The sequence below is a fragment of the Bos javanicus genome, chromosome 1 (assembly GCF_032452875.1).
Source record: "Bos javanicus breed banteng chromosome 1, ARS-OSU_banteng_1.0, whole genome shotgun sequence".
Lineage (NCBI taxonomy): Eukaryota > Metazoa > Chordata > Mammalia > Artiodactyla > Bovidae > Bos > Bos javanicus.
This window is the reverse complement of record NC_083868.1, coordinates 113183718-113199023: the sequence shown is the minus strand read 5'-3', so window position 1 is coordinate 113199023 and position 15306 is coordinate 113183718. Positions and strand designations below refer to the sequence as shown.

The following is a 15306-nucleotide window of genomic DNA, read 5'->3' as shown; positions in this document are numbered from 1 at the left end:
AGAAAGACTGTGGAATTGCTGGAGACTGAGGAATCTGAGGAGGCATGACAGTAACTGCAGTAATGAATTGAGGAACAGGTTCTGGACCAGAAAAGAGGACATAAGCAGGACGCTAGTAAAACTGAAATAAGGTCTATAAATTAGTTATTAATTCCCTAATAATTATATTATCATCATGTAGCATGTTAACATTAATAGAACTAGATGAAGGATATATTAGAACTCTCATACTATTTTAAAATGAGTGTTTTAAAATAGTGTTTAAAATGAGTGTTTAAAATAAGTGAATTCGTATTTAAAAAGATTTTAAAATGTAGTGTTTCCAGCTACTTGAGTTCAAATAAGGGATAACAATTGGAGCTGTAGAAGAGATCTAAGCTATAACTGGGCAGGTCCAACACAAAGCCTTTAAGGTTTAAACCATGAGCGTTTTTTGAGGATATTAACACAACCCTTAGCTTAAAAAGTGAGTAAGAGTCTACATAAGCTTTGACCCAATGCTAATCCTCTTGAATCCATAGAAATTGAACAGTTAGCCCAACGTTATTTCATTTTAGCAAATGGTACGTGCTGTGAGGATCGCAAAATGTGTTATGAAATATTCAAATTAGCTTACAATGAAATTTCCTTAGTTTCAACTTTCAAGACTTTAAATACTTGAGAACAAATTTATATCCGTGAACAAGTTTTTAAACCACACTCTAAACATCCATTCTAAACTATACCAGATAATCACACAAATGGCTCAAACAATTTAAAACAGGTGAAAATTATACTCTTACGTGGAAAAAAACAGATTTCAAAACAATACGTGCACTACAATCCCATTTCTGTCAAAAGTGAAAATATATGCTTAGAAACGAGCCTAAAATTTTATATGATAAAATGTAAACAGTAATTAACTCTGGGTGGTTACAAGTGGGTGTTTTTCTTCACTTAGCAGCAATCTCTAAACTTCTTCTACAATAATTATATTACCTTGTAATCATAAAACAAAAAGGATTATAAATGTTTTGAAAAAAGAAAGCAGTGTAACAATTTTCAGATCTCTGAATAGTGAGTGGAATTAACCACTCCAAACAAACAGATGTAGCTAAATATAAAAAAATCTATATTCCAAACACTCATTTTGTGTTCAGATGAGGCTACATCTTTGCCTTGAGGCTACAAACAGGAGGTGATATGTGAGTTTTCCCCTTACGTCACTTCAGTTTAAAAATGCCAAAAATTACTCAGAGAACAAATTTAAGCATTTGCAATTACCAAGGTGACAGTGTCAGAGGAAACACTAACATCTTATGCTTGATTTAAATTTTTAATAGTTGATTTTTTAAAATGAAAAGGGAAGAAGCACTTTTTTAGGGAGAGGAAAGAGATATGTACACTGGGGTATTCAAGTCTTATTTCACTTTGGGGCATATATGAAGTGACAAAGATTGATTTTGTCCCATTCTCTTTTTTTATGGTGTATTTCTTTATTAGAGTTTTGATGTTATATCACTTAAATGTTTTATCCCCACATTCTTATTTTACTTTAAAAAAATTAATTAATTAATTTTAACTGAAGGCTAATTACTTTACAACATTGTGATAGCTCTTGCCATACATTGATATGAATGACTTTGCCCCATTCTTTAAACTAATATCTATCTCTTGGTGATTAGTTATTAAAGCTGTACTTAAATATTACAAAGAAGTACTCAACTTTGATTTGTAAAACTATTTTTAGATAGTTAAAACATTTTCCTTAAAATTAAAATTTCTTTGATTTCCCTGGTGACTTTTAAGTTAGTTCTTACTGGTTTATTCTTCATTATTCCAAATGGTTGGTATGGCTAATTCAAAAAGCAGTCACTTCCAGCACTTGATTCTCCTTTGAGGATTGTTTCAGAATCTGTTTTTCTATATTCTACTGGTATAGTAGAGGACCTTTCATCTTTTAAATGCTATGATGATAAAGAATAATAAGTGGGACTAAAAGGTCCATCTAGTCAAGGCTATGGTTTTTCCAGTGGTCACGTATGGATGTGAGTTGGACTGTGAAGAAAGCTGAGTGCCGAAGAATTGATGCTTTTGAACTGTGGTGTTGGAGAAGACTCTTGAGAGTCCCCTGGACTGCAAGGAGATCCAACCAGTCCATTCTAAAGGAGATCAGTCCTGGGTGTTCTTTGGAAGGAATGATGCTAAAGCTGAAACTCCAGTACTTTGGCCACCTCATGTGAAGAGTTGACTCATTGGAAAAAACTCTGATGCTGGGAGGGATTGGGGGCAGGAGGAGAAGGGGACGGCAGAAGATGAGATGGCTGGATGGCATCACCGACTTGATGGATGTGAGTGTGAGTGAACTCCAGGAGTTGGTGACGGACAGGGATGCCTGGCGTGCTGCAATTCATGGGGTAGCAAAGAGTCAGACACGACTGAGCGACTGAACTAAACTGAACTGAAGTGCATGATAACAGCATATCTTTGTTGCTAATTCATAGTAATAAATGAATTTCTAGGGCTCTAAGACAACAAGTTAAAAGAAAAGAAAATGAAATCCATGGATAACCTGATGAGATTAGTATTAAAAGAGAAAAAGTGAAAGTGAAGTTGTGTTTGACTCTTTGTGATCCTATGGACAGTAGCCTACCAGGCTTCTCCGTCCATGGGATTTTCCAGGCAAGAGTACCGGAGTGGGTTGCCTTTTCCTTCTCCAGGGGATCTTCCTGACCCAGGGATCGAACCCAGGTCTCCCGCATTGTGGGCAGACGCTTTACCCTCTGAGCCACCAGGGAAGCCCAAAGTGATCTCCAATAAGCTAACAAGTTATTTTATAAGCACAGTTTTCTTTATTCAGAGATGACAAAACTTTGAGGTTCTAGAAAATTGTTATTTCATTTGAAGGACAGTCACATTAAAACTTTGTAACTGAAGACCTCTGACATTTCTATTTTTTTTTCCTGAACTTTAAAACAATAAACTGCTTAGGATTCAACCTACTAGGGGTCCAAAAAGAAGCAATTGTGTGGCTAAGTATAACACTGAATTTTAGTCTTACAAACACTCACTCTGATACATTTTATCGGACAGCATTTAAACCTACTCAAGTCATTCTTCTACCATTTTCTTTATAACTTAACCTTGATCTGACACTCTCACGCCTACCAGAATTTCCAACACAATATACTGAGAATTTGTTTACTTGCATAAACGCTTAAAAAAAAAAAGCAACGTTTATTGTATGCTAAAAAACAACAACAAAAAAGGCGGCCCAGGTGGTGAGGTGATAAAGAATCCGCCTGCCAGTGCAGAGATGCAGGAGACATGGGTTTGATCCCTGGGTTGAGAAGATCCCCTGGAGTAGGAAATGGCAACCCATTCCAGTATTCTTGCCTGGAGAACCCCATGGACAGAGGAGCCTGGTGGACAACAGTCCATCAGGTTGCAAAGAGTCAGCCACAACTGAATGATTGAGCACATTGTAAAAATATGGTAGGGACAGTTAAATACATTTTAAATCAAACCTGTGTTTTTTATAGCCCCAAAACAAAGAACATGGATAATTCAATGAACTGATAAATTGAACCTAAATATTTGAAAATACAACCATAGAAGATAAAAAGATAGTGTTTTCATAATTACTACAATATCTACCAAAGTTTACTGTATCACTATAAGATATATAAGTTAAGTTGATTTCATAGCAAAGAAAGAACTTGGAAGGAGAGAATGAAAAGAAAGTGCTTTTTAAGTCATTACCTTTTCCCATGAAATATATGCTGGTGAAGAATAGGTTAAGAGTTAAAACCAATCTTTGGTCAGAGGAAAAGCTTTTCAACCCTAAAACACATTTTGGTTATAAAGTTAGCCTTAAAGTCTGTAGGTGATATGCTAAGGAAAAGTCATACCAATAACATCAGCCTGTAGCTTAAGGATTTCTTGCTGTTGTTTTAAAATTTATGATAGTATTTCATTTAATTTTAATTAGTCTCTTAAAATATAAATTTACCTTTCCTAAGCATTGTATTATCTATATTACCACTAAATATTTTTAAAGGATCATTTAAAATCAGTTTCCTGAATTATTTGTTCTTCACAGATGTTACAATATTAATACTTAATAAGCAATCTTTGTAGTTAAAAGATATCTGGATTGATTTTTTGCTTTCCTTATATCATTTTGGTTTTTGACTTACAGAGGTTTGTAAGTTGTACTTTACTATTCTCATAAGACAATATACTTAGTTGTAAGCAGTGTCTGATCCTTTTACATATTCCCCCAATTCTAAGAGAATGGATTATATTCTCCAAAAATATAACTAAGGCTTTTAAATAAGAGCTACAAGTTGTGATAACTGAGGCAGCATTTCCCATTGTTTTGACAAAATAAATTAGAAAATGAAGTTATTTAAAGTAAGGTAGTATGGAAAAAAAACACAAGTCCCACCCAGATATGTTGCTATCTTTAGGAAACTCACAACAAGCAAAAGTAAGGACTATATTATGCTAGAAACACACTCATTTGTGATAAAATAGTAAAACCAAAAAGCATGAGCAAGAGTCAAGATAGCTGTCCTGTAACTGATAAGAGGTAAGCATGAGGATGGAACAGAGGAGTAACACAGGGTACTGTAGCTCCAAGTTCCTGGGTGAAGATGGGTGCACAATGACGCATATACATACTCACTTCATCATGAATATTACTTAATTTTTAAGTGCAAGAAAACCAGGAGGCTTAGATTATTTAGGAGCAAATTGATGATGATATTGTAGGGAGGCCCCTTTTAGCTGGGATACCACATTGTTTTAAAACTGTGTGTGTCCTGTCCGTGTGTCCACACTGACAGAACAATATGTCCTATTAGTAATATACTTTTTATGATATTTTTCAATTTACAGTAAATATTTGGTGATTTTTTTTTGAGATATCCAATCACTGAACACTATGTGTAATTATTTTTAATCATATGTTTTGTATGCTTTGTTTTATTATCCAACTTTTAAAACTGATGATACCAAAGTAAAACTAGTAGTTTTAATTAATTAGAAGAATAAAGGAAATCTCAGATAATTCTGTTCATATTCATAATTGGTGCTTTATGGTCATATTTGTGATCAATGATTGCATTATTACTAGTGGGTATTTGAAGAATTGTATTTTTAATTTCAGAGACTATGGGCAAGTGGACTTTGATTTACACTGTCAGGTAGAAAAAGGCATCTTTTCCTAGTAAATCAATTGTGTGGAAAGCAAGGGCAACTTTAATTATCAGATATGAGCATTTAGAGGAAAGAACAATCATATCAATATCACACTATGATTTTAATAAAATAAGTACTCCTCACCATTATAGGCAGGCTGTAATCTAGGAAAGAATGAGATGAGTTTACCATACAAATTCTTTCATTAAAAAACATTATATAAACATTCTTCAATCCTTAAAAAGATGGAACATTGAGCAGGGTTTTGTAAAGGTTCACTTGGGTGTATTCTGAAATAGATCTTTTTTTCCTTGCTGAGTATTAGAGGGACTAATTTCAGCAAGGTTAATAGGTAAGATATCTAATACAGTTGCAATAGGACTATTTCTTCATCACTAGTTGTATAAACTTTTGCCCCCAAACCTCTTTCAGGGACTTGTGTAAAGTTTTAAGGTGAAGAAAAATAAAACCTGTAAGTTAATTAACTTGAGATAAGTTTCAAGGGTCTAGTCTGAATCTATCTGGATTACATGAAGTTAGAATGCTCTACTCTTCTCAAAAAGCATATTTAACTCTGCCAATTCCCAAATATATAGAATTTGAATGAAAGTATAGAACTAATTAAAAACATTTAGAAGTCCTTCAAAAGACACTTTGAAATAAATCTAATATTATGTAAATTAATTGAAAATGAATGCTATCTTGAATGAAATAAACAACTGATAATTTTTTTGCATGCTGTCATGCTTGGTCTCATTTTTACTTTACAATAACAGCAATCTTTACTGTACCTGACGAGGGGTTCTTTCTGATTTACTCCTACACCATTCCCAGTCTGAAAGGTCTGGTTTCTGACTCTCTTCATGAGAAAGTCTTCTTTCTGGCCCTTCCAAAAAGGTGGTTTCATCATATTTAATATCACCTTCTGCTTTTTCAGAGAGTAGAGGATCAACACCTCTTTCATTGTGGGACTCCTCTTCAGCTTCTATAATGTCAGTGTTTGTGCATTTGTTGATGCCTGTTAGTGTGGAGCTGTCCAGAGAGGGTGTGGTGCTGATTTCCACTTTTATGGCACTGAAGATATGAGTGTCTCTCTGAGAGTCTTTTGTAGTTGTGCACTCATAGTTCATGAGATTGTGACAGGCTGTAGAATTTTCATCATCATCATAGTAATCTTCATGTGCTATTTTATAAATTCCATAACTTTGCTGGAATGATAGATTGAATTCAAAGCATCTCCTCTTGGCTACGTAAAAACAAAAACAAAATTCCATGATTAGGAAGGTAGATGTAAACAGCAGTTGAATATACAAAGTGAATAAAAATAAGAAAGTGAGTTACCTGATTAGTATGAAATCTTAAAATTATCTTGTCAATTATGCAAAGAAATAGTCCTTACAAGTTCAAGCCATCATATCATTCTGGGCCTAATTGTTGTCACTTACACAATGAAAGGCTTGACATACATACAGATCCAGAACCCTGAAGTCTTTAAACAAATTTTATTTAAAACTTTAGCTATAAATTTAAAAAGTCTCATATACTTTCAGTTTTAGAGTAGCTATATTGGTCTACCAATTGTGCATTTCTTTATTTTAGGATAAAATACATAGTTTATAAATTTTATTTTACTAGATATTAACTAAGAAGCTCTTAATAGAGACTTCTCTGGTGGTCCAGTGGTTAAGAATCTGCCTTTTGGTGCAGGGGATGTGAGTTCTATCCCTGGTCTGGGAACTAAGACCCCACATGCATCAGGGTAACTAAACTTGCACACCACGAGTAGATTGTCCACGTTGCCACAACTTCTACTGAACCCATGTGCCACAACTAGAGAAAGTCTGTGTGTTCAACAAAAGATCTGCATGATACAATGAGGTTCCAGCATGCCACAACTATAAATGAACACAGCCAAATAAATAAATAAACATAACAAAAGCAATTTATCCTTAAAAGAAAAAAACAACTTGGGAAGGAAGCTTTTAATATTCTTTGAGCTATTCAGCTGGCAATACCAACAATAGATATAACTGCTTTCAATATTTTAATGTATATCATTGCTGACATTTATGTTTATAAATGAATACATTAAAAATTAGATAATGCTGAAATACTTTTTAAACGTTTAAAAATAGCATGAATAATTTGAAATGAACTGTAAAAATATGCATATATTTATATTTCTGTGAGATGAAGCATTTTATAACATGTTTATACCTTATTAATTACAAGATGAGTTTAGCAGGAATGCATAAAACTTTCTATGGTTTAAATCAGATGAAATATGATGATATCCTATATACACTACTACTATTTAGTGAATACAGTATAAAGTTTTACTAAAATAACAAGTGAGAATGTGACAGAAGTGATATAATTGTTTTGTGTGAATATCATTAAATACTAGATAGTTTTTGAGTATTAAGAATGAAGCTATATCAAGATGGTAGACAAAATACCATGTAATATTTTGGTTTTCATCTTTCAAATATGGCTCATTTCAAAACTTTTTTCTACTTGGATAGCTCTGTGTTTTATAGCACACCCTTAGCACACATTGAGAGATCCTTGGGGGAAAAGTTTATTAAAAACTATAAACTGTCTATGAAAACAACAGGTAAAGTTTGATTTATTTCATAGTACACCCTTGTGTCATTCATATGCTGATTCTATTACTGAAATTGTCTGAGAACTGAAGATTTACAAACCAATTTCACTGACTGAAAGATAGAATTTATAGTTATCATTCATTATTTGAGCCAAAAACACTCTTTGTTTGAACCAGGACACAAATAAAAATTTCTATTCAAAGAAAATGGAAAAGTAGAAACAGATGTTAACACCATCCACTGTCTCATTTATAGTACTACTTAAGTTTTTCTAATAATATAGTTCAATAAAATTAAATTAGAATTTTTAGTTTGTTTTAATAGTATGAAAGCTGAATAAAGGGATGTTTCAATTATTGATAGGTTTTCTTTTTCTCTAAAATAAGATACAAAGTGACAAGTGGTCAATTCAAAGATATTAAGCAAACAAAAACTGTCATAAAACTCCAATTTTATCACGTAAATTGATATCTGTAGCTATATATCTTATTAGCTACACATCACAACTATAAAGTATAGAAAGAAAAAATGAGCAAGATTTTTAAAGAATTAATTCAATGGACAATTTACCTGCATGTTATGAGGTGCAAGAGGCAGTCTGAGGTAGGCTTCAAGAAGGAAGTCTGATTGCGAAAGATACGATGGGGAACTAGAGCATTCCAGGGCCAGTTAGGCACAGGGGTCATGTCATTTAACAAAACAACAACCCTACATAATAATAGGCAAATTGGTTCTATTTTGCGTTTGAGAAAACTGAGGCTGTTAAAGGAAACCTAAGATTACTTACTTAAAGAGATGTGAATTTAAAGCTGACTCCAGAATTGCAGTTATTAGCTTCTATGGGACATTGCTGTACTGCTAATCAGACTCGCAAGAGAAATATGTTAATAAAAGCAGAATGTCTCCAATAGGCTATCTTTAAGTTAAGGGAAGTATGTTAATTATAAAATGTAACCAATAGAAATATTTCTTGTTAGTTACTTTTCCTTAACACTAGAGGTAAATTCTGACTAACTAATGAAGGTAATTGGCTATAACAATATAACAGGGTGGTCAATGACTGACTAGTAGCTTATAAGAAGCTTAAGGACCATCAGGATAGAGTCAGGATCTTTTGGAAATCAATACTACACTTATGAGAAATAAGTACACTGTTATATTTGTTCTGGGGATTCCCAGGTGGCACAATGGTAAAGAATCCATCTGCCAATGCAGAAGACGTGAGTTAAATCCCTGGGTGGGGAAGATCCCCTGGAGGAGGAAATGGCAACCTACTCTAGTATTCTTGCCTGGAATATTCCACAGACAGAGGAGCCTGGTGGGCTTATAGTCCATGAGGTCACAAAGAATTGGACACAACTGAGCACAAATGCTCATTTGTTCTGAAAAGCAAAATCCTATTTAGGACATGAATTAGCTCTAGTCTTCTGATTTTAATCACATTTTGCCAATGACAGTTTTAGACATAAGTAATTTTGTCAGCGTATAAATACAATTCTTCAGCGTAATATGCCACCAGATACTTTGACTCCATCAAAAAAAGGAAGCCGAAAATCTGATTTTTATACTTAGAAAGTATTTTACTTGAACTGTCTGTTTAATTTTAAAACAAAATGGGTGTGAAAGGCATATCCAATACATATGTCTGCCACCTGAGACCTCTGTGTTAAAATCATCCTGTTTTAAAACCACTTTTGTCTTGAGACATTAGTAATACAGATTATTGTTGGAAAAAGGAGAGAACTATTATCCCTGGAAACTTCATTTTCTGGTTGCATGTCTCTCAGTTTCCGTATAGTGAAGCTGAGATGTAGAATTATGTTTATATCATATTCACGGTAAGTGTGAATTAGGAAAAAATATGTTCCTTTTCTTGTTCCTGGAGTTTTCAGCAAAAAACAAAACAATGGCAACAAAAAAAACATTAAAGGGGAACATTAATCTGTTAAGGAGAAAAAGCTTAAGTGTGAAACTGGAGCCATCAAAGTACTATAACTATATAGAATCAAAGTACTATATCAAGTAACTGACCAAGCTCCTGCCCACCTGAGGATGAGCCATTTTTGGAGTTTCAAAATTGTGTGTCATCCTAGCAAAAGGAAAATTTATGGTGGGTCAGACAGTGAAAATACACCATTCTTATTCTTATAATTTCCCTGTGGCAGAGCCTGGGATCAAAAGAGAATGAAGCCATTTTAAATGAATGTTTTCACGTTTTGTTTCTGAAGCCATGCTTCTCTAGGCTTACATTTCAACATCTTCCCTGAATTTTTATGTCTCTCCCTGTATGGCCCTATACAAATAAGGGCAATGGGAATTTTAGAGGAAAAATATTACTTTGATCTTGAAAGGTGTGGTTCGAATTTCAAACATGAGATATTAACTTGATTATTGATTCTACTAGCCTGCTGTAGGTTCTTCTGTCCTGTGCAGTACCAGAGACACTGCTTCCTAGATGATTTACAGTGATAGATATGTTGTACTGCTTGGTTTTTGACTTTGATAGAAGTGTCCTTTAGTTCTTAAAAAGGACATTCTTTTTGTCTTTTATTCTTAAATTCTTTTTGTCTCTCTTACAATTTTAAATATATAAGGTGGGATTGTTTCATTAATTTACTGACAAAATATTAATGTTTGATAGAATGGTAGAACTTTCAGGTCTGTAAGTAATTTTTATATGTTCTATGTTCTTCTGTGTTTTCTATCAAAAAGATTTATTTTTCATTTTCTGTGTCACAGTTGCTCTGGATATTAATCTCCAGAAGCACATACTATTACAAGTTCTGTGGTTATTGTATTTTAAGGGCATAGACAAATTTGGCATCTATTGACAATAAAACTTTATGGCACCCTTAACACTAAAAAAATCTTCAGGTTATTTGAAAATTATCTAGACGTTAAATGTCATGAATACATGGAAAATGAGCAGTTCATGACTATTGAATGTTATAAAATAACCCTGTTGAAGAATTGATTACAGAGTATTTTTTAATAGTCTCCAGTTTTTATAGCCCTAATATAGTCTGAGATGGACTGTTTTCATTCACTCTTTCTTCTCTGTTAAACAAAAATATACTTGCTTATTCTGAGCAAAGGACAATTAATGGAAGAGTTAATTCAGCATACACTAATGCATTTATTAGTGTATTGGATTTATTAAATGGTAGAACATCCTATCTTTTTTCTGGAATGACAAAAAAGATATCCTTTTCCTTCCTGATAGAGTAAAAATATACAGGTCATTCCTCAACTTTTCCTGTCTTAGTATAGGAACAATTACACTCTAGTGAGCTTTATAATTGACTCCATTCCTGTTAAAGATGCAGTTTTTAAAACAGATTTTTTTTAGTAACTAATGATGAGATTTATACATGAACAACTCTGCCAACCTTTGTCCTTTCTTGAAATTACAGGTATTGGGCTGGGGGGGGGTTGTCATTTGTGTATATATCTGTATTTTTTCTAAAGGCAGAGGCATACACTTAAAATTTGTTTTGGAAATGTTTTTAGGTGCTCTTATTGCTTACTCTGAAAACTTTCCAACACCCTGGAAGAATACAATCTGCAAAATAATGGAAATGCTTTTCTTTACTGTTCCACTCAATAATAATAAACTTTAACATAATGAATTTTAACTTTTCAAAAATGCAGGCTTCTTCTATGTAGACTTGGGAGGGGAATTGATTTTCTACTCAGCTAAGAGTTATGGTGGATATAACATCTAAAGTCCTTTGTTGATTTCATGCTGGGTTGAATGAATTCTCTCTCTTTTTTTAATCACCTAAAATAACCATTCAATGTACATGCAGTCCACAGAGTTGTTTTAAACCCGTCTCATTTAAAATTTACTCCAGCACTGTGCTGATAATTGTTTAACATTTCTTCCTTTTATGTACCATTTCACTTGTCCTTGGACTCTTCATCACCTACTAAGGCAACTTTCTTAAAAGACCACCTTTCTGTATTTGACCCTCTGCATATTGTTCTCAACCTCTGCACTATCCAGGACTTACGTTTTTTCCCATCCGATGTCACTGCATATGTGTTCTGCTTGCAGTTGATGATGCAGCCACAGGGCAAGTGTGTCCAATGTTTAGACAAGACAAACACTGGAGTTACAGTGGTGGCCAGGAGGGTTAGCATAAAGCTGAGCATCTCAAAGGGAAGGCTCTTAAACCCCAAGATGTGCTGGACCGCCATGTGGATCTGTAAAAGCAGAGAGCTTCAGACCTACCCCAAGAAAATGTTTTCCACTTTGCCAAGCCTTTTCCCCCAAGGGGAAAGGCTCCTTTCCCTTCAGCTCCCTTCTCCAGGCCCCTTTCCTATCTGAGAGCTAGAAGCTCCGCTCCTGAGCTGGCATCATTGGTTTTGGGCTACCAGGATCCTTTGGGAAGAGGCCAGCTTCCTCGGACTGCACAGGCTTTTGAGGGTTTCCACTCCTGAGTGCCTGGTCTGTGCTGGCTGCCAGCTCAAGTTTCCACCAGAAAAGCACAGTTCACAACATGAAAAAACGCTATCCCAGAAAACAGGCAAGCATCTGTGAAACCTGTACCTGGTACTCCAGATGTCCTTTGTCATATCCCTAGCCCCTCAGCCCTGCCAGGCCATGCTTGTCACTCTAGGGCACCACCTGCCACTTCTCTCCTCTGGCTCTCTCTTGGAGGCGTGAACAAAAGCCGGTTTTGTCTACTCTCTGTTCTCTCTACTAGTGGTTATGCCTCTCCTCTCTTCCTGATGGGGATGGGCTGCGACCTTACTATGGAGGAATGGAGCAAAGATGAGCGCAGGACAGGAGACTCTGGGAATAATAGAGGCATACACTGTTTTCCTTCACTGCCTCCCTCCTTTTCTGAATACTCCCAGACGTTGCTCGGAGAGAGAACACCCTTGACCATGACAGATCTGGGAAAACTAAGTCTGCCGCGCCTGAAAGCGCTCCCCGCCCTCCTCCCTAATTTTGAATTGAGAAGCACAGCAAAGGCTTCGCGGCTGCTAGTCCTACTCGTGAACTGCTTTCCTCCAAGTGCTTCTTGAAAACCAACCGAGATACATTTGTAAACGGACTAAACTGAACATCTCTGGGTGACCCTCCAAACCAGGGGCGCTGGTCTCAACACGCACTCATACTGTCTGGAACACACATCCGCACACCGTGAGCAACCGCACTTTTACCATCATGGGCAGCCAAAGGGTGACTTTTATCAGCGCTAAGATCAAAGAAAAGCGCTTCTGCGCTACGCTCACGGTGAAGCTCCTGGTGCCAAAGAGAGTCCCCCGGTTCTCGCGCCTGCAGTCTCCAGCCACAGCGGCAGCACCGTGCCCCGGCTCCTGCCCTGGCCCTGAGCTCCTCGCGGGTGGACCCGGTCCAAACACGGTGTCCGAGCTTGGGGAGCATCCTCCAGAGTACCGCGGGGCCGGACCTGGAGCCTCATCTGGGGACAGGGAAAGCACTCTCCCTCCAGTTGCAGGGGTCCCTGGAGTGGAAGCGCCACGGGAAATTTCCTGGTAGTTGGCGTGAAGTCTTGGCGGCTGCTCGGAACACAGCAACTGGTGAGTGAGCGGGACCGAGAGGCCGGCTAGTATTCCGAAAGCCGAAGTGTACACAGCGAAGAGGAGCAGCACGTAGGAGCTGGAGCAGTCGGCCAGACAGCCCCAAGGCGTGCGCACGAAGGCGCCCCAGCCGCACAGAGGGAGCGCCGAGAGCAGCAGACTGGCTGCCCACACGGTCAGCGCCACGCCGAGCACCTGGCCGGATCTTCTGGAGGTTGCCTGGCTCCCCACAGCCCTGTGCATCGTGTAAAAGTTGTAGGAGACTAAGAGAGTCGCCTTCAAGTTGCTTGAGAGGCCCTGGCATAAATAAAGTAAGGCAGAGATGGTGCACAGAGACTGGAAGTAGTCAGAGACCCCATTTGGCCACTGCAAATACATGAAGATGGTCACCGACAAGACGCTCATGAGATCATCCCCAGACCAGGAAGCCACAAGCATGGACACAACAGTTCTGTTCCGCATTTTCAGCAGAGAAACTAGTGAATAAATGCTGCCTGCCAGGGCTGCCAGAGTCATTAGGCATGTCAGGCAAAAAAGATAGATATTCACGGTTCCTGGCGGATTTGAAGGGTCTGTCGAATTATGGTTTCCTTTCCACAAGTTAGAGTCATTTGTTGATAAGTTACTGAGAAACACAGACATTATCCTTGGTCAATATTCAATTTCTTTTTCAATAGGTCTGTAAATAGTCTCACGATTAATAAGCATGGCTGTTAGTTGCAAATCAGATCTCATTTTCTCCTACCAAGTTTCCCTCAAAATGTTCCACGGTCATTCCTGCAGAAAACGGTCAGACAAGTCTCCGTTAGACCTGACTCAACTCATATTTGAAAAATGGGTTCCACTTAAAGCAGCAATAAGAAACTTTTCAACATTTCAATTAAAAAAAAAAAGCCAAAAACTCCCTCCTGAAACCAGCAAGTTTCAGGCATGAAAGCAAAAGCTCCTCAAGTAGACTGGAAAACAATGATGTCTGGATCCTTTTGGGTCCTTCTTTGGAGCAAAGCAGCTTTGGCTTGAGGTAATCAAACTCTATTCACTTTTTAAGAGCAGTAAAATGATGCATTTGGTTCCAGAGCTGGATTCAAAGGCAGAGAGATTATCGGGTAGATTTCAGCTTGGCCGGTTCACAGACTGGGAGACAGAAAACGAGAGAGAGTCACTGAGCACAGCTCCCCATCGGAATTGCTGTGTTCTTCAATCAGCCTGTGATCCTCAGAGCTGCAGGAAGGAGGAGTCAGTCAGCTCTAAGCAGGAGAGAAGCAGGAACAAAAGGGAGGGGAGTTCTGTGTGTGAGCGAAATGATGTACATCTCCTCAGCCTGCCTTATTTGAAGCAAGAGACAATGTCTTTGCTAAGCCTACCCTTTTGGTTTTGACATATAAAACTAACCCAAATACTTGCTCAGGCTTGATGTGAATGAAAAATAGCATCTTGTTTTCATTTCAGAGGCCCAAGCTACTCTGCTAAGGGGCTGCTTTTATTCTTATAAAATTCTTATAGAACTCTGATCTATAATCCACTGGAGGAAGAATATCATCAATGCTATTTTAAAGAAAATAGGAGGTACCAGCTTTGTTTGTTTTTAAAATATCTATTGTACTTAAGAATGTCATTACGGTCCTTACTACACTAAACAAGATTTTGGAGACTCTTCGGGTGGAGACATTCTAACTTTAGGCATGTAACTATTTTATGCCAATGTCATAAAGTAAGCAAGCTGCTTTTTGAATAAATAACAATTTCTAGTTGTTAAAGTTAGATAACAGTATATAGGGCATACAAGGGAGGTTACCTCACAAAAACATTTTTAACCAGAGTATTTGGGGTGCTTTGTACAATAAATGAATTTCTTAACTCATTTTAAGAATCATCAATTTTGAAAGATGTGGGGCTTAACAAAGAAGTAACAGCAATAGCTCTGGTCCAATATTTCCCAGGATGCTCTAGGGTAGTATTCCTT

At 36.8% G+C, this 15306-nt stretch overlaps 1 protein-coding gene across 1 annotated transcript in view; it reads right to left on the bottom strand.

Moving 5' to 3' along the window:
* GPR149 (G protein-coupled receptor 149) overlaps positions 1–14714 on the bottom strand; it is an 87212-nt gene extending 72498 nt beyond the window's left edge. Inside the window, exons 1-3 of the mRNA XM_061418015.1 lie at positions 12966–14714; positions 11807–11999; positions 5976–6430 (exon numbers count right to left, since the gene is read on the bottom strand). Of these exons, the coding sequence (XP_061273999.1) occupies positions 5976–6430; positions 11807–11999; positions 12966–13985 (1668 nt within the window). The 5' untranslated portion in view covers positions 13986–14714. The remainder of the gene's footprint in view (positions 1–5975; positions 6431–11806; positions 12000–12965) is intronic.
* Positions 14715–15306: the final 592 nt, after the last annotated feature.